Below are 19,776 nucleotides of genomic sequence, written 5' to 3' on the forward strand. Positions count from 1 at the left end.
CGGGCTGGAGACCCGCTGATGGAGAAGGCGCCCTACACTGCCCAGAGACCAGCGCCCGCCGGGCTCGCTGCCTGCAGCGCCGCCCCCCTGCCGGCTGCCGAGGGGAGGAGCCCGGCGCTGCACAGCCCCGCGGACCTGCAGCTGCGTGTGAGCGCCGCCGCCTTTCCCCGCGCCTGAGTGGCGGGGCGGGGGGCGGGAGCGCTCAGCTCTCTCCAGCGGCCGAGACGCACTGGCCCTGCTGCCACTTCCTGGGGAGCTTTGGCTGCTGCCCAGCTGGGGGGACTGAGGCATCGGGAAAGGGCCCGGCTGCCTCTATAGCACCCCTCAGCGGAGCATGGGGGCCCCAAACCTTCAAAACGCCTGAGTCAGGCTGCCAGGCATCCTAAGATTTTATTATTTATTAAAAAGGGCCCCAAATTGTCCCTTCTTTGCCTTCTGGTTTGTGATCATTTTCAAAGGTTATTTTCCCCCCTCACACCTGCACTTTGGAGGGGCTCAGGGACTCACCAGCCTCCAGCAGCTGGGGCTTTAAGGAAAACCATCAGCTATAATGAGATGAGGTTACTGGGGGCAGTACCATGGCATTTTCCCTGGGTGGAAGTCAGGAATTGTGTTAAGGATAGTTAGCTCCAGCCATACGGTGGTAGCACACAAAAGCTGCAGTGTTAGGGACACCGTTGTAAATGCATTGTCAGACTCACTCAGTTCCTCACAAGGTATTTAGGCACCTAAATCCCACCAATTTCAATGGGAGTTGGTGCCTAAATACCTTTGAGGTCTGGGCCACAGTCTGCCCTGAAGTGCTTACAACTTTAATTCCATGAACCTAGAAAAAGAAAGCTTAATGATCTGCAATGTCCTTAATCTAACCCTAAGGAAGCCCTATTATAGATGTTATTTTAGGATTAATCTATTGCTGTTAATTTCTAAAAAAAACAACCTATTGCTATGTTTGTATGCAGTGTTACTGTAGACATGTTAGCCCAGGATATTAGAGAGACAACATCGGTGAGGTAATATCTTTTATTTCAAAAGCTTGTCTCTCTCACCACCAGACATTGGTCCAATAAAAGGTATTACCTCACCCACCTTGTCTTTCTAGTACGGCTGTGCTTGTAATTCATGCTCTAGGGTGGTACCACTGCCCTCTACTGGATGGATTCACAAGGCATGAGGGATGAACTGTGTGCCATAGTCTGTGTATAGCTAGCAACGTTTCTTTCCTTTTACTCATTTTGTAGGAGGCTGTGCATTGGGATCAAAGTTCTAAATTCTACACTCCGCCATCACCTTTTGAGCAGCTAGAATGCATAGTGAGAAATGTTCATTCTTCGAATGCCAGAGATTTGCCACACTATTACTAATCATTATATGGTTTGTGCTCTAATAATACAGAGAGCACTACACAAACTTTAATCCTTATGCCCCTCAGCCCCCAGTGAGGTGTATAAATATTCTTATCCCCACTTCACAGACAAGGCAACAGATACAAAAAAGATTTCTTGACTAGCTCAAAGCCACACAGCAAGGCAGTGGTACTGCAACATATACCTTAGAGTCCAGATAATGCAATATAGTCTTTCACAGAATAGAACTTTCATTTTAAAGGATCACATTACATTGTGCTTTCCATACCATCCTGAATGTACAGAATATTATATTATATGCCCTTTGTAGTGCTAATGTGATAATTTATCTATTCAGGTATACACTGGTCATTGTCTGTAGCATTTTCCTAGTATGATACAACAGGTGCAATTACAGTGAAACTTTTGTTAACAGTCACCTACTAACCCTGGCCACCTGTCTTTATGGGCAATGAAATCTCTGTTATACTACATTATACAGCTGCTTGTTAAAACTTCACGGAAAATAGTTACTTAGATGCCCACCATTAACAGTTTTCCCTGTATTTTTTTTAGTCTCATCCCCAAATGAAATGGTCCACTGCAGTGTCATTGAATAGGCAGAATAAGGGATGTCTTAGTTCAGTTATTAATGTTTACAATTTTAATAGATAATAAAATGATAAATAACCTATTGTCTTCTTGACTCCGATTGGCTGAATTTTTTTTTTCTTGATTCCCTACCCATTTTTAAATGATATTGTATAGGCTCTTATTAAAATAATCAAACAGCACAAAATTTACATTTGCAACATGTTTTAAAAGGTTACTATGGTTGTCCTGAGTTTTAGCATCTTACTTCATGAGTCTTAACCTGAATTGCTGGAAATGCTGGTCCTGATGAATGCACAACCTCTTCGATCATGCTGGAAGTATTTCCTACAGAATCTTCCACAGAGCCTGTTGTGCCTACCCATGGTGTTGCTCACCTCCCATTCAAACTGCTTGCATTATGTTTTGTGATTGCCTCTACCAGACAAGGAGAAAATCCTCAAAGTGCTCTCCCCGCCTTCCTTCAGACTTGATTGTTGACTTTTCCGCACAGTAGCTGACCTGGCAGTGGGCCAACAGCCTCCTCTACACTGTGAAAATTACTATATTAGAGTGCCCACTTAATTCAAATATTGCTGGGTTATAGCACAGTTTGGTAAGAAAGTTAAGACATGGTTTGATCCTATCTACACAGGTATGACCAAAAATCACGTGTTAAGCCTATGAGGGCATTAGTCTGTAGTAACCAATCAGCCCAAAGGGTAGAATTTATAGTGTAGCTTGGAACAAAGGTGTACAGAACTGGGAAAGTGGTTCCTTACCAAGCATGTATTTATATTTTTATGTTTCTTTCACAGGACCTGTTATTCCAACAATACACACAGATGCTAATGTGACGAGTTCACTTTGCTAGAGGTTTTGTTACTGTGCTCTGTGGGAGCCTCCCTTGGAATTAAAAAAAATATTATCTGGAAAGCAATTGTCTTCCTTTGGTTCCTTGCCTGGGAGAATCCTTATAAACCTGCTGCATATGCAATATTTCTTTTTCCCATACTTACAATGCTCTCCCTATCGCAGTGTTCCGAGTGCCCACTCTTTTCATTCAAATCGCCCCTGAAATCCCACTTCAGCAAGGTTCACAATATTAACCCACTGACTGAAAAGCAGTGTATGTATTACAAGGCTCAAGGGATTCCAATCTATTGTTTCTGATCTTTGTGTGCCTTTCAGACTACCAGCTCCTTGCAGCAAGGATGTCTGCATTTAGTACAGCACTTGGTAAGCTGTCTGCATGCATAAAACATTCTGCATCGAGAGCAGCTAAAGAATTAGGTCCAAAATTGTCTGTGTTAGAAGCAAGAGCCACACATTAAATTAATTATAGAAAAGTTGTGACCAAGAATGTCAATACACTGGAGGCTCCTTGCTAAGAACGTGAGGTCATTCACAGACTCAAAATTATATAATGGAAGACTCAAGCGTCTCATTTATGGTCTTCTCACTAGATGCCCTCAATGTAATTATTGGCTTACCTACCCATCATTTTCTTGTATTTAAAAATAAATAGTTTTGCCATCCCTTTTAAAGAGGCAGACCTATCACCCGGCTGCAACAAAAATACAGCTCAAAGAGGCAGTCCTGCCCCCCGGGGTTTGAATTGGATCTCTGAAGGAGATCAGAACAAGGTGATGTACTCACTGTTTGCAAGGCTAGGAACCTTGCCCTCCACAAGGAAAATAAACCTGCCTTCAGAATCTGCTGACTATCATTCGTTCCTCCATTCTTTGTAGCTTAACACCAAGCTTGTCACTTCCAGGGCTCTCAGCCAAATCCAGGGTACAGTGAGGTCCAATGGCAAAACACCCCATTGACTTCCGTGGGACCAGGATGTGATCTCACATACTGGTCTTTTAGATGTGCTTTACAGACAGCATACAGAGAGATCGCTTCACTGCCATTGAAATCCAGCCACCTCTCATCTGCAAGCAATCCATCTGGCACCTGCACACTTCATTAAAATTTATGAAGCAAATGAAGAATTACTTATACAAATGAAGATCTCTTTTCCCTTCCCCCCTCCCTTTGCAAAAAGTTCTATGGAAACTTTCGTGAAAATAAGTGCTCAGGATCTTTCATTTACATCTCACCTCCAACCATATAGTGGCCTCTAGCATTAGGCTGGGACATTGATTCATAACTGAATTAGAGAGGTGTCACTTAAGCCCTGATCCTACAAAACACTGGAGCACTTGCATAAACTTTATTCTTGTTAGCAGTCCCAGTGAAATCAATGGGCCTACAAATTGCCAACCCAAGCATTTAATTCTCATGGTAGAAAAAAAAAAAGTCAGAAGATTGGCTTTAAAAACATGACATTTAAAAAATAATTACTGTCTCTTTTGCTTTGCCTTCAGTGCCACGCTGTAGAGAAATATCAGCTAAAATCACCTCATCCTGTGGAAAATGGTGCCAGTAGTCAGTACCAATTCTTTATACTCATAGCTTTATGCAATTGAACAATTCCCTCACCTCTGGCAGGCAGTACTCACCATGGCTGGTGCTGTGAGTGACACCATGCAAAAGTACTCTGAAAGGAGAAGCACCAATCAGCGTGTCTTGTTTAAAACTTTGAGGGATGAAGAGAAGGAAGATTATACCAACAATGGTACCTCTGTGTTTTATCTGTAGCAGCTGCCAGTGCAGCTTTGAGGGGTTCCCCTTCCACACCCGTGGAACACCCGAGCCAGATAAGGAGAAAGAGGATTCTGGATGACATGTTCAGTGAGCTCCTGCGAGCCAGTGCTGCATCAGACTGTGAACAGAAGGCCTGGAGGATGAATAATGCAGATTGTATGGAGAAGGAAAGAGCGGACAGGGGAAAGATCCAGGAATTGGAGAGGGACATAATGTACCAGGACATAATGGGGTTTCCTTCTGCAGAAAACACAAATGTTTCAGACTGTTGTGGACCTGCAAGTTCAACAATCCTGGACTCACCTCCCTTTGCAGCCCTTTGAGAACTCCAGAATAGCATCTCCCTCAACTTTCCATGTGGCGTCAGGGGCTGCATCCTGTTCTTACCACTACATGCTGGGGCGGGGAGGAGAATATCAAGGACAAATCACAGCTTCACACAGGGGCGGCTCTAGGTATTTTGCCGCCCCAAGCACGGCAGGCAGGCTGCCTTCGTTGGCTTGCCTGTGGGAGGTCCCAGGTCCCACGGATTCGGCGGCACGCCTGCGGGAGGTCTGCCGAAGCCGCAGGACCAGTGGACCCTCCGCAGGCATGCCGTTGAAGGCAACCTGCCTGCTGCCCTCGCGGTGACCGGCAGAGCACCCCCCGTGGCTTGCCGCCCCAGGCACGTGCTTGGCATGCTGGTGCCTGAAGCCGCCTCTGGCTTCACATACATTGACCTGAGAGGCCACAGTTGATGCATGTGTAGCTAAAATGAGGGGCAATGCAAGGATGTTTCACGCCCTAGGTGTGAAAAACACCTATTTTAAAGCGGCAACTGGAGAACACATCCCATCAAAAGCCTTCCTAAAAATCAGATAGATGCACATTTTGTATAACAACTGGACTGGTGAAAGTGTACTAATTGTGCATTTCAAAGACATACCAACCTTGTAATACCAAAGTGACCTGCACATGAAAGGTATCTTCCTCTTGCCCCCTTTAAGGTGAGAAAAACCCCACACATACACCCAGAAAGCTAAATTCAAGAAGCAACACACATGGTTAAGGTTCTTATAGCAATTTAAAGCCATCCTACTGCATTCTAATGTTTTTGGATTAGTAGATTGTTTGGCATATAATATTAGTCTGTAGTACATGCACTTCAGGAGAATTAATGATATTATGAGAACCTTAGCTTCTCTTTAAGTATGCTTACATTTGCAATCAACAATGCATTAGTGCTTTAAAAAAAAATAAGCACATATGCTAGCATACATAAAGAGACCATTGTAGATATTTACTTGTCTATATTAGTTTCAGTCATTTGTTCAGTTTGATAGTCTCTCCCATTATAATGCTAAAATTAGAAAAATTACAGAAGCCCTATTGGTAACAAATAACCCTCATCTTTACAGACCCTCAGAGAAAAAGGTAAAATAAGTATATATTTTAATGCATTTACAATGTAGTCTCTCAAATCCTGCTAACTATGGAAGACCAGGGGTAATTTTCAGAACAGACAGCATGAACACAATCCTGATAAGCAGTAGAAGCTGTAGGTGCAGCCATCACATCAGACATCCCCAGCCAGCTAAAACTTGATGCCATACGAGGCAGTGAACCTGATTACAACCCAGATAACTCCCAGTTTCTGTTAGTGCTGTTGTGTCAGAATAGCAATGGCTACCTGACCTACCATTAGAGAGAAACTCATCTCAAGCAAGATGACATGAATCTTAGGATCATAGAATTTTTCACTGGTACAAGATTGTATCAAAAGCCTGCAAGGTTATTTAGTAATCTTCCTAAAATTAAGGTCTCAAATATCACTAGCAGTACAAGAGAACCATGCTTCTGTTTTAATTATATATTTCTAATTACACTCTACCTCCACTGTTTTACTATAACAAACAATTCATATATGCAATAAGGCAGATTTAAGTGCATTGCACAATGCAAGTGAAGGGATTCAGCTGATATGGGGAGAGTGGGAGAGGAAGGAGCAAAAGTTAATATGATGCTGGAACTGTAACGGAGGATTTCCTCACTGATGAGTAATTTAGTTAGATTTATTTATTTTTTTAAAACTAAGTTGCTCTAAGGGAAAAACTCAATCCAAATAAGAAAACTCAATTCTAGGCAAAATAGGTTATGAGTTAGCATTCACTTTTCAAAAGTGAATACATTGCAAGGATTTGAGTAAAGATATTGAGCTCAGAATCTTCCTGTATCCCTAAAAAATGCTTCACTATTGTCCACTATTTTCTGACAGAGAGAGAAAGAGAGAGAATTGCTTTTTACTAAGATACCAAAGATTTGAACTGGGTAATGAAAAGAGAATGAAAAAATGCCACAATGCAGTCAAGCTATGTCAAAGTCATACTTGGTTTTATTCCTGTGGCCAAGTACCGGAGATTTGAGATATACCAATTCTTACAGAATTGATGTATATTAAAGTTAAACAAACAATTATTATTTGGGGGGGGGGGGGGAGAGGGGAGAACAATGGAGGAGAAAAGAGGAGCAATATAAAATGAAGTTCATAAACGTATTTGGAGGAACAAAGTCTCTCTTTGTACTGATCCGCAAGATGTATTTTAGTAGTTAAATAGCTTTGGAATAAAACTTTAAAATCTTTGTGGTCAAAAAATTACATGGAAAGTTTGTCTTGAAAGGGTCCGTTCTTTCTGTCATCATTAATCCAGTCTCTTCAAAACACATCCTGCAGGAGTTGTTTCCATTTCCTGAAGCAAAATAATTTTTTTTTTCTGTAGCAGCTTTCAAAATACTATCTGGGGAAAGCTTCGTAGATTTCAAATCCAATGAATTTTCCACAAATATGATGTATGGAATTAGACAGTTAGTTACTTGTAGCTTGTTCCAGAACCCTCAAAATACCATTAGTTTTGTTCTCCTCTAGAGAAGTGGCCTTTTTCTTCGTCATGGTAGCAAACAGTGTATCCATCATTCCCAAAACTTCAAGTAGTTCCGCCTGGTAATCAATTTCTTTTTCTATGATCTCTTGGAGTCTTAAGAATTGTTTATCAATTACTGCCGATTGTCCAACCACAGGGAGATAAATATCTGGAGAAAGGAATGTTACTTAAGTTAGTCTATGTGCAGATATCCATTTCACTTGGTTTATATTTTATAAGCATGTATTATATTTTTTAAATAGTTATTTCTGATAAGTCTTGCTTTGTGGTAAGATGGAGAATATTTTAATAGCTTTCTGAAAAGTTATTGATATAGTCTTACAGTAACTTTCATGCTAGTAAGCCTGAGGGGGGGCTTAACTTTTGTTTAAATGTTTACTACTTGTGGTATTATGCACTGGGAGAAGTTGGGGAAGCTAGTCATACCACACAACTGCATAAAAATAGCGCCGAGGGCATTCAGCGCCTGGGACAGGTGCTCTTCTGTACAGTGAGCATTAATCAAAGTGAAGTGTACAGTCTGATCAATCATCTGGCAAGAAAAAATAAAGCCTGGAATTTTCTGATTTTATTTTGACCACTGGCTTTTTTATTACCGTATTTTCCAGCGTATAAGGTGACTGGGCGTATAAGACGACCCCCTAATTTTCCAGTTAAAACATAGGTTTTGGCCTATACTCGCCGTATAAGACTACCCCCCCCTTCCGAGGCAACACCATTTAATAACATCAGATTTGATTTAAATAATTTTAATTAAAATGGTTTTGACTTACCGGTACTTACAGGGAGTCAGAGGGCTCTGGGCTGCCCGCTGCGGCGGGGAGCCCAGAGCCTTTTAAATCCCAGCCGCGGCGGGGAGTCAGAGGGCTCTGGGCTGCCCGCTGCGGCGGGGAGCCCAGAGCCTTTTAAATCAGCACAGGGACGTTCTGTATGTAGCCGAAGCTACAGTATGTTTATACCCGGCGTACAAGACGACCACCGATTTTTGGGGGTTGTATTTTAGTATAAAAAGTCATCTTATATGCCGGAAAATACGGTATATCAGTTTTAAATTCCACCCTGGGTGGTTAGGCAAAAATGTAGAACTTTACTCTTTGGAACAGCATAAGCTTAGCTTGGAATACTAGTAGTTTCCTTTTGGTACATTACTTACAGAACATTCATTTGACGAAGTGGGTATTTGCCCACGAAAGCTTATGCTCCAATACATCTGTTAGTTTATAAGGTGCCACAGGACTCTTTGTCGCTACTTACCAATAATCATTTCTGCAACTTTTATCAGCATAGGGGCAAATCTTGGCTCAACCACATACCTGCAGAGACAGAGCAATTCTTAAAATTGGGGAGAGGGATAGCTCAGTGGTTTGAGCATTGGCCTGCTAAACCCATGGTTGAGAGTTCAATCCTTAAGGGAGCCATTTACAGATCTGGGGCAATAAAAATACAACAACAAAAAACACTGTCAGGGACAGTATTTGGCTCTGCTAGTGAAGGCAGGAGACTGGACTCGATGACTTTCCAAGGTTCCTTCCAGCTCTATGAGATAATTTTATACCTAAGATACTAGCCATTTACTCCCATTCCACCAGTATGAATAAACAAACAGTTTTCCTATACGTATATACAATTTACCACACAAAAGTTTAACTAGACAACTTTTCATTCACATGAAGGGGTAAAAGCAGTCCAAGGGATGGGATAATCAGGAAGTCACACGTAGCAACCCCTCAATGAGGAAAGCACTGGGGCTTGGAAAGGTGGCAATATTCTTTTTAAATAAAGGAAGATAAAACACAAGCTTCAGACAACAGGGCTCATTAAGATGGAGTGGGAGGGTAGCAGGCAAAGGGGCAATAAGGCAAGTTTAAAGAAACCTCATCCTCTTTTTGGTGGGTCTCATACTTCCTCTAAAAAGAGAGCAGCAAACTTGATCAACATACATTTTATAAACAAAAGGCAGTGTAGTTACCATACAAGCACAAGTCCATTAAGAACACAAAGTAATTGTGAACAATGGTAGGGGTAAATTCTAAACTTGTGCCTCCACTGAGGTCAGTGGCAAAATTCCTGTTGACATCAGTCGGGCCAAGGTTTCACTCGAAAGAGGTGTCTGCAGGTAAGTGTGGCAAAAGCTGGCAACAAGAAATATCTGCCTGATGAAATAGCCTTGTCAGAGGTAATTTAGGTGAGTGATACCTTATCAAGAAAGCCAGGAGGACGCTAAGTTGTGTTTCATCTCGTCCTGCAAGTGCATTTTGAAGTGTTCCTCTGCGATTTAGCTCCTGCATGACTGCAACTGTAATTTCAGGCGTCCTGTTACGGGCCTAAGTGTAGTAAAGAGTTTAGTACCAGTGCTCATCTTCAACATGAAATGAAACTTGCATAAGCAGGTCTATGTACACAAGAGAGATTTCTTCCCCTTCTAGCCTTGTCTAAAAGTTATATTATTTCATAATATGTAAATATAAATGTCAAATGAAGGCACTGAGTATTGATGCACAAAGCAGTAATGGCCTTACCTCAAGTACTACATCAAGAGCCTTGGTGACCTGGAAGCTTTTTAGTAGTTTGTCATACTTTTTTAAGTGACTTCTCACAGGTTTACTGACAAAGAAATCCTCCTAGAATTGAAAGGACAGTTCAGGACTGAGCAAACATGTTTAATATGTATTTTTTCAGCACTAACACTACTTCTCAATTTCTTTATATTGCTTTTCCAGATAGTGCAATTTGCTGTCCAGGTGTCTTTTGTTCTTATCAGAGTTCTGGGAAAGTTTTCAAGGGGGGGGAGGGAGGAGGAATGTTGTATTTGGAAAGTCATGTTAAAAATACAGTTGTCAGCACAGCTAATTAGATCATTCCCTTTAAAACCCTTCATACTAATATTAGGTGTATAGATTTTTTTTTTTTTTTTTAAAAGCGCAATTTTTATTTTGAAGAGTTATACAGAATGCAGCTACCACACACACACACCTTCCTCTCCCCCATACCTGCTTCGGCATGTAGTTTCTTCCTTTTACAAAGGTTCTGTATCCTGGCCGTTTCTTCTTTGGAAAACGTTCTTTGCTTTCTTCGTGTTTTCTGTTTCTCACATTTAGTACCCCATTGGTCATACCTACAACTATAGTTTCATCTTCAGGCTAAAATGAACACGAAATTGAGTTAGTAACAAAGTGTTTTTGCTGTGATGAAGCTTTCCATAGCAGGCAGAGTTCTCTGGTTATATAAACATTGTTAATCTATTTTGTATGAAACAGGTCTGATAAAAACCCCAAAATACTAAGGCCTGCTGATCTAAACAAAATTTTTGGACACAAGGGCATGGAACAACTCCCAGAGGAGAGACTAAAGATTAGGGATGGTCGTCTTAATAAAGAGATGATTGTGGGGGAATATGATAGAGGTCTACAAAATCATTACTGGTGTGGAAAAAAAAATTCTCTTTCCCACAATACAAAAACCAGGGATCACCTGATGACAGGTGGCAGCAGGTTCAATACAAACAAGAGGAAGCAGGTTTAATACAAACAGGAAGCCCTTCTTCACACAATACAGTTAACTTGCGTAACTCATTGCCAGTGAATGTTGTGAAGGCTCAAAAGTATACGGTAAGTGGATTAAAAAAAAAACTAAATTAGTTCATGGAGACAGGTCCATCACTTGCTATTAGCCAAGATAGTCAGGAATGTAACCTCATGCTCAGGGCAAATCTAAATCTCTGATTGCCAAAAGCCAGGAAGGGAAAATGAGGTGGATCTCTCCAAACTTGCCCTGTTCTGTACACTCACCCGGAAGCTCTGGTGCTGACCACAGATGGAAGACAGGATACTGGACTTGACAGTCCATTGGTCTAACCCAGTATGGTAGTTCTTATGTTTGCCATGGTACTAAAAACAGGCTGAGGTCTCTATACTCTGAACCTTGACCTTTGTTTAAAACTGTTAATGTTGTACAGTGACAGGGTCATGTTAGCATCTTTGACTCTTTGGGCTCATATTTATCTAAATACCACAGACCCCCCTAGGACTCAATACCTCCCTTCCCCCCTGGTCCCCAAGAGATGGCTGTGAGGGGCCAAGACAAGGAGACCTCCAGAAGAGCCAGAGAAGGGGGGGGGGGGTTTGGGAAGGGAGAAGAGGTAGTCAATTGATGCCAGACTCTCTACCAACTATGAGGGTGGCCCTCTGAACTACCACTGGGGGGAGAAGGGAGCTGTGTCTGACCAGCCTTCTCAGCCCCACCAAGCAGAGAATTTGGCTCTTCCCTTGACTCTCAGGCAGGGAAGGTAAAGGGATGGCTTGCCAAGCAGTTCATTCCCTTCCTCCTCTGCAGAAGTTCTGACAGGAGAGCAGCCACAGCTAGCTCTGCCTGCAGTAGGAGTGAGCTGTCAGGCAGCCAGAGAAAAGCAAAGCCAGCCCCTGCATTCCCTGCCAGGAGGTTGTTTGTCCACAGCTCCTCCTATGGAAACTAGTTTCTAATGTCTCTATCCTTAACCCTTCATCACAGGGGAAGCCTGTTTGTAGAGTGAGGAAGGTTTCGGCAGGTGAACTGTTTGATTCTATCCATGTCTTCCCAGACCAGATTGGCTCTAAAAGGCTCCTGGGGCAGGTCCTCCCACAACCACTGACTAGCTTCAACAACTGGTCCACTTCCAGCTGGAGCTGCAGAAGGCTCCCCAACAAGAAAAAGTACAGCCTTCTTTACAAAGTGAAGGTCAGACCACAGCAACATTCCCTTCCCAATCACTCACTCCTTGGGGGAGCGCACTGCTCAAGACACTCCCAGCTCAGAGTACACTGCTAAGACCAGTGCCAGACTCAGCTGCGGGACAGCATGTTAAGCCAATGGATTGTTATGACAGCCTAATGTATAATACTCAAAGTCTCCAGGTAATATTTGTATGTGTAGAATTCACTTAGTGACACACACACCCCACATACACACCCCATCCCTCTGACATTTAGAGATTGCAACAAAAGCTAACATGAATTATGTAGACCACTTACTTTTTTTTTTTAAATACACCAGTTCCCAAAGAGCCTAAAAATTATTTTTTATATTATACTTACGGCCAATGCAAGACTCAGAATTGACGCAGCATAATCAAAGCTGTGGACTACTTTGTAGGAGGCTGTACTGTAAACCTTCACATGCCTGCATAGAAAAGCAACTTATTTACAACTTCACATTTCCATGTCTCAGTCTAGATATTTTACAGGAATTTCACCTCTTACAAATGTCACAGACTCGTCTAGAGAGAGTTCAACAAATTTTACATAAAAGTTTCTTCATTGTACAACAGATTCTACTTTTATTGGTCTCTTCAGATATCTAGCCTGCAGAAAGATTTCATACTCTCAAATTCTTACACTTGCTGTACCATCAGGCCATCAGGTAGTGGTTCAAACATCTGGCTCATGGTCCAGACCTGGCCTCCACAATATATTTACGTGGTTGGTCTAGGATATGCAGATTCTGCAGAAACTAAGCTTTCATTTAAAATAATATTTCAATTTCTAACTTTCAAATAACCTTCCAAACATGAACCGAGTGTCAGGGTACTACTGCCTTCCCTAGGCACCAAAGGAAAAGCCAGAAACAATGGCTCAATCATTTGAACCTTTTATCTTTTTAATCTCTTCTTGCACTAGGTACGTCCCTCTGTGGGTTTGGGCCCCTCTTGCTAGTGAGTTAGAAGGAAATACTCAGAAGAAAGTAGAGGAGACAGTTTCCCTTGGAGCTCTTATGCTGAGCTGTGACTCAATCCAGGGATCAAGGACCAGGGCAGCCACTTTTGGGGGTAGGGAACAACTGCTAATATGAATAAAGAGTGGGGTGGAGGTTGCCATTTTTGATGTAAGGTGCAAGTGAGGATTATTAGCAAGAGAGGACTCTGACCTAGACTGAAATCAGAGGCACTAGTAAGTAAGTAAGTAAGTGCAGCTCTCTTTTCATATTAAAATGGGACCAACTGGCATGGGGGGGGACTTAAGTTTGGAGTTTCAGGAAACAGAATAGCAATTTGGTGAAAAGTCACAGTTTGGCCCTTTGAATGATTTATGCATTTGCCACTTAAGTCAGTCAATGGGAATTACGAGTGCACAATTAAAGGTAGAACAAGGCCCCAGAATGTGTTTCAAAGTTACTTGCACCAGTAACTGTAATATGAAAAATATTGCTTTTATTACTTTTAGTCTGGTGTTAGTCTCCTGCCTTGATCTATAGCAGTCATGATTACAATGTGTTTTTCCCAAATTTAAAAATAACAAAACCCCTAAAAAGTTAGATCAAGTGAAAGATACTAACCTGTCCAATGAGCCTGAGAGCAGCCTTTGCCCAGAGCTACTGAGGCATAAACAGGTTACAGTTTTATGGTGATTTTTCAGCGACACTAGTAATTGCCCTCCTTTTAGAATGTCCCAGACTTTAACATACCGGCCTCCTGTAAATAGGAAACACATGCAAAGCAGTTTTGACATATACATGTTTAAGTTTCTTTGCATAAATTTTCAAGTTAAGAGCACAAAAGAACACACTAGCGGAAAGTCATGGTTTCCTTTTAACACTAAGTTTACTGCCTCCACCCTTGTCCACTTATGATTATGGCATAAGTACCTGTCAAACAAACAATTTGAGTTTATATTCTATAGGAGACATGAACTTCCTCTAGAAGCAACTGGGAGAAAAATATTGTATCACTCAGGTTATAGCAGCTGTGGGCGTCAATCATGGTCTGTTAGAGATGTTAAAAAAGGAGAAAATTTATAACTTCCCTCTATAAGAACATTATGGAGGCTCAGCATGGAGTTGGGGATCTTCTGTTTGTGTTCAAGCAAATCGAGGGGGGGGGGGGGGGAACGGACCCTGAAGAAAATAAAGATTCTTAGCTCTACAGATCAAGAGTGAAAAATTGACATCTTTCAAGAATAATCTTTGTCCCATGAAACAATTTATCCCATTCTTCCACCCTTGCACACTATGGCACTACGCCAATGAGAGTCAGTTTCCAGTCCTAAGGTTTCTTATTTTAAGTTTTGATTAACAGCAAGTGGGAGCAGATTACAAAGATGAAGACCCTCTTCTGAGAATGCCCTGCTGCCTACTCCTTGAGTTTAGCTCTTAGGACAGACTGCAAATTCACTACTATAGTAGGATCTCTAAGACAGCTGGAACCAGGCCACTCATGGCTGCATGACAATCGAGAGTTCAATGCATTATTAATTCATAAGGCAGTAGAAGTGTGCAGCCTTGGTGTTTCAGTCTCAGCAATGACAAATGTGATACCTACTCTGTGGCTGCAAGTTAAGGGGGCGAAGAAAGGAAAGAAATTTCATTTTGTTCAAATACCTGCAGACACTAGAAGACCCCCAGAAGGGAAGAGAAGAACACTCTCCACAGGCTGTCCATGCTCTACAGTCATAACACTTTTTTCTGTCCGTACATCAAATACTTTCACAGTGTGATCGTACGAACCTGAAAAATACCCCAGTGAACAATTTAAGAACCCATAACATTTCAAGTACCAAAAAACCCCACACACTCATCTAAGATTAAATGTTCAATCTCAAACACAAGTCCATAGGAACTGCTGACCAACAGAAAAGCATTTTGCTTCAGTTTAAATAGCCAGTATCTTACATAAGTGAATTTCCCTCTTTCAGATGTTATAAGGATCTCACCTTTAGTCCTACTACCAAGACACTGGACCTTACAAACCCTGTCATTCAGATCAGTTTTCTTCCTACCCACCCTTGAATTCATATGACTATAGCAGCAAGAATCACTAGAACCACTAGAGCTAAAACACGTTTTATACCATGTAAAAACTTGGAATATCAGTTTTCAAGTGTAATGAAGCATAACTATAGTCCAACCAGTGGTCTGATAACCATAACTTTACGTTAGTAGTGTTCTGTGTAAGAGTTATCCATCAGTTATATTGTGCTATAGGAGTGCATGGTATTTAATCTAGATTATGATGAAAATATCAGGAAACTCAGTAGCAGTTGGTTCTAATAGCTACTTAAGCTGCATTTGTTCCAGTTTTGAAACTTCAACTTTTAGACCACACAAGCCATGTTCACTGGTGCCATCTTTTCCTAAAGTCTTAGCAAAAATTTTCAATTGCATTGATGTATTAGGTTTTTGCTAATTGCTGCCCAGAGGATTCAGGGGGCCTGGGGCAAAGCAATTTCCAGAGGCCCCTTCCATAAAAAAAAAGTTGCAATACTATATTCTCGTCGGGTCCCCTGTAGGGCCCAGGGCAAATTGCCCCACTTGCCCCCCCCGGGCAACCCTGTATTAGGAAAGTGGAATGCTTGCTTACTTATTCTTAAAAAGTCAAGAAATAGTCTAGTATTTTAGCAGAATCATTAACCTTAAAGGACTAGTGTAATGTTCTAATCACTATGAAACATGTAACACACAAAAAAACCCAAAGAACTGGCATAAGAGGCAAGCCCACTGTCGTACTGTAATAACAAGAGTCATCCTGTAAAGATAAATGCTAAGATAATCAATATTTTAAACAGAAAAAATCAAGGAGAGAGAGAACACATGAAAGGCAGGAGACTCCCAGTGCAGGGGAGGGGAAATTAGTGCCATTTAGATGTAGAACCCAGGTCAAGAAGAAACTGCTTTTCTGAGTTTCTTATATGAGACCAATTCAAGACAGACAAGTATTTTACAGAACAAACCTGTTACAAAAAGATCTGTGTTCAGTTTACTTGTACAGCCACATCTCACGTAATCCATATGCTCGCTGTATGACACAATTTCTGTTGCACTTGGAATATCCCACAACTTCGAAGTATAATCGTCAGCACCAGAGACTATACGGTATTTATCAGACAGAAAGTCCACTACGTGTACTGCTCTAGAAACCAAAATGAACGATGTCCAAGATTACTACAAGTACTTCAAACTTTGAATACACAGTTATTATAGGAAAATATGTCCACTTAATCTGAAGTGCTATAATAAACTGGCTAACAAAATATCTGCTACTGTAAGGTATAGTGCCGCAGCTTGCAAGTCAGATATGCCTTCAACGGTTCAAAGTTTATATTAAAAATACAGATCACAAAATATGGGCTATGCTGACTTTTTTCTTAGAATATGCATTAATACCACTCCACCCCTCCATCAAGGGCAATTACATATTCTTTTGTATATAAAGAGAAGATTCAAATAGGGTAGGAGCCTAGTAATTCTATATAAAAGTTGTAAGGGATTTTGGTATGAGTGTTAGTCTGATGTTAATATTTCTTGTTAAGGAGTGCCTGAGTGTGGTTATCAATAAAGCCGGATGCCTGTGTTTGAGTGACATCTACCCCATCCCATTCTGTGACTGGTTGGCCGCCACCCACAGAATGGTAATATCAGATTGTACCATCATTTAAATGTACTTACATAATAATTCTAGATGCGATACAGGAATATTCCATATAATCTGTGTCTTTTATTTTGGTGCGCCGCTTTAATTATACGATTCTTTAAAATGTAATTCTATTGTGTTTTATTCTATTGTGCTCTATATACCGGGTATTCTTTCTTGCTTTATTAAAAACATTGTAACCACTTATTTCTTTTAAATAAATAATTATTTTGTTTTCGAAGAAATTCTGCTTGCGTCCATAACACCCTAGCAATTCCTTTAGGGCAGGCCACAACCTTGTTTCCCTTTCGTTAAATTAGAAATGCTAATGCATGCTAATTTTAATTGGCGTGTAAAATTTAGGGTAACAAACTTATCTAGTTCTGAACCCTGTTAATGTCTTCACCTTCACAAAGTATTCCGTGGTATTTCAATCATAAAATGTACACGAGAAAGCTTTTATACACAATGAATAAAACCATGTTGTCTTTCTTACTTAGTGTGACCATCATATTGTCTCAGTGCTGCTCTTCCATGGATATCAAAGAGCCGAACGACACCTTCTTCACTTCCAGCAACAAGCAGCTTGCCATCATCTCTATATGTAGCACAATAAGCAGCATCTTTGAAGCGAGAGAATGTTTTGATTGGCTCCTGAGAGTACCGACCATAAATATGGATCTAATAAAAATAAATTTTAAATTAGTACATTCTCATACAACACTAATTGAAAAACAAAATAGGGCTAATTATGAAAACTTACCCTTGAAGAGGCTGTGACTGCATAATTATGTGGAGGAATTGGAGAGAAGTCAATTTTATTCACTGCACCAAATTCCTTTATCTGAACAGGAGTCTAAATGAATTGAAATGAGATTAAAGAAATTTAATCTTTACCAAAGATTTTTATTAGCAGTAGTCTTACAAAGACATGAAAGCTTGACATGGATATTCTACCATTGTCTAGTTTCTAAACTGAATTACAAAATCCTTTTAAAGAATTAGAACAGAAAAAATCATGGCTGTATTTAAAAAAAAAAAAAAAAGTTTTTGCCCCTCCCAAAATTTTACTTCCTCTTTTTTGCTTTAAGAATTTTTTTTTCTAATTTTATGTTTAAAGTGTAAGGTTGTTTCATTACTAGGGAATTTTCCAAAATGCAAAACATGCTCATATTGTATAAAATATGTACTTTTCAAATACCCATATGTACATTATACCTAAATTGTCTGGTATACATTTTCATTTTTAAAAAAGAGACTTACTACAACAAACTTATTGTAATGATTGCCAGTAAGATAAATGAAGGTGACCATATTTATTAGAGTGATCTGCATATATTAGAGGAAGAAATTTGTGATTCAAGTCAGTCTGGGGTCTTGAAATGTTGACAAACTCATTACACGAGTAAGATGCAAACTTGATTTTAAAAACAAACATAGGCAAGCTGTCACCTCTACTGAAGCTATTTTGCTATAAAGTGCACAAAGAGAGAGTCCAGTTACAACAATGGATAGGAAAGTCATTTTTGTTTTTAAGTTTTGGCCATTTATACTGTTGCATAAAAGCAAGACAAAAATCTTTAAGCAAAAACTACTACACAAACGCTTAAGTTATATTCCCATATATTAACTATGCATTCTTACCTTGTAATTCTTCCAATACAAAGTATCTTGTGTGATTTTCTCACCAAGCTTGGGAAATGACTGAACCACTACAGGTTTATAACTAGCCATTTTTTCGTATAATTAGGTTCCCAAAAGCAGTAAGTGCAGCCCCTGCTGTTATGCTCTCGGTAAAGCAAAAGTGTGGTATTTCTTTTTTTAAATGCAAGTGGAGCTGAAAAAAACAAGAGTTTACAATAAATTTTAAATTTGAACCATAAAAAAAAAAAACAAATGAAATTCCATTATGCATGTGCTGAAATATCTTATCCAGCTTCCTGATTTTAAGTTTTGGGGGCAAGGGCCAAGGATGAAGGGGACAGTGTGGAACATAAGGCCAGGGCATGCAGTAGATTCATATAGCAGCCTTACATCTAGAGTGTTGAAGCTGGATCAGATCACACGTGAGCTCACCTTAGCTTCCATCCACGCTCATCACAACAGACACAGGTCAGTAACACAGCGCCCTGCTCAAGAGACATTTCAGACCAAGACTACGGACTCACTAGTCAGCGCCTGCACAACGCAGCCACTGTGATAACTCCCCTTTCCACACCACCCCGGCTACCCCCTCCCCGCCACCGTGACAGCCCCTCCCCAGTCAGCACAGCAGGGCTCCAGCTTGGCCAATAGTTGCGGAGCTGCCGGTGCCTGAGACAGGGGCAGCCCCGTTGCTCAGCAGCAGGCCCCGCCTGAAGGACACGGGACGGGGCAGCCCAACGCGGGTCGGGCCCGGCTCACGCGGGCTGGCGCCGCGCTCTGCACGGGGCGGGGGTATCTAGGCACAGGGGCTCGTTACCCAGCAGCGGAGTTACAGGGTCGAGCGGAGCAGAAGGAGCCGGCAGCTCACCAGCCTCAGGAGGCGGGCGGGAGAGACCGGGGCCCGGCTGCTCTCCGGGCCGAGCGGCGCGGCGCGGCTCCCTCCCGGGCCATGCGGGGCGCGGAGGGGGGGGGGGTCTCTGCCATCGCGATCCCCACCTCGCAGCAGGCTCCCGTCCCGACTGGATGTCACTGGGGCAGCGCCGGACGAAGGAGCCCGGTTCCGCCTCAGCAGGCAGAAGTCACGTTGCGTCCCACGGCAGCTGCCATCGAGCATCAGGTCGGTCCTGTCGCGGAAGAACTGCGTCATCACTGCTGCGCCTCGCGTCACCTCTCACACCCACGTCTCTGACCCGCGTGACCTCTTGAGAGGCCCAATGAGAAAAAGGAAAAGGGCACCAGGGTGTCC

At 41.6% G+C, this 19,776-nt stretch overlaps 1 protein-coding gene across 2 annotated transcripts; it reads right to left on the reverse strand.

Annotated features, from left to right (window-relative positions):
* Nucleotides 1-6,941: 6,941 nt before the first annotated feature.
* Nucleotides 6,942-19,685, reverse strand: UTP15 (UTP15 small subunit processome component). 2 transcript variants are annotated; one of them, XM_045021452.1, is made up of 14 exons: nucleotides 19,527-19,685; nucleotides 18,963-19,015; nucleotides 18,531-18,723; nucleotides 17,650-17,742; nucleotides 17,383-17,567; nucleotides 16,207-16,385; nucleotides 14,858-14,983; nucleotides 13,817-13,952; nucleotides 12,580-12,664; nucleotides 10,501-10,650; nucleotides 10,030-10,131; nucleotides 9,707-9,834; nucleotides 8,765-8,823; nucleotides 6,942-7,658 (listed from the first exon to the last, which is right to left on the reverse strand). In XM_045021452.1, exons 3-14 carry the CDS (start codon nucleotides 18,618-18,620, stop codon nucleotides 7,435-7,437), a joined length of 1,557 nt encoding a protein of 518 aa, XP_044877387.1. In that variant the 5' UTR covers nucleotides 18,621-18,723; nucleotides 18,963-19,015; nucleotides 19,527-19,685; the 3' UTR covers nucleotides 6,942-7,434. The 2 variants fall into 2 exon arrangements, with proteins under 2 accessions (XP_044877387.1, XP_044877386.1); XM_045021451.1 differs by lacking the exon at nucleotides 18,963-19,015.
* Between the last annotated feature and the right edge of the window lie 91 nt (nucleotides 19,686-19,776).

Source organism: Mauremys mutica, chromosome 6 (genome assembly GCF_020497125.1).
Source record: "Mauremys mutica isolate MM-2020 ecotype Southern chromosome 6, ASM2049712v1, whole genome shotgun sequence".
NCBI classification, from domain to species: Eukaryota; Metazoa; Chordata; order Testudines; family Geoemydidae; genus Mauremys; species Mauremys mutica.

Excerpts from the sequence above, each read along its gene's own strand:
- UTP15 (XM_045021451.1), bottom strand. The coding sequence starts at position 18,620 with ATGGCTAGTTATAAACCTGTAGTGGTTCAGTCATTTCCCAAGCTTGGT. Across the intron at positions 17,743-18,530 it reads TGTATTGGAAGAATTACAAG|ACTCCTGTTCAGATAAAGGA; the intron begins GTAAGAATGCAT and ends CAATTCATTTAG. Across the intron at positions 14,984-16,206 it reads CACAGATCTTTTTGTAACAG|GTTCGTACGATCACACTGTG; the intron begins GTTTGTTCTGTA and ends GGTATTTTTCAG.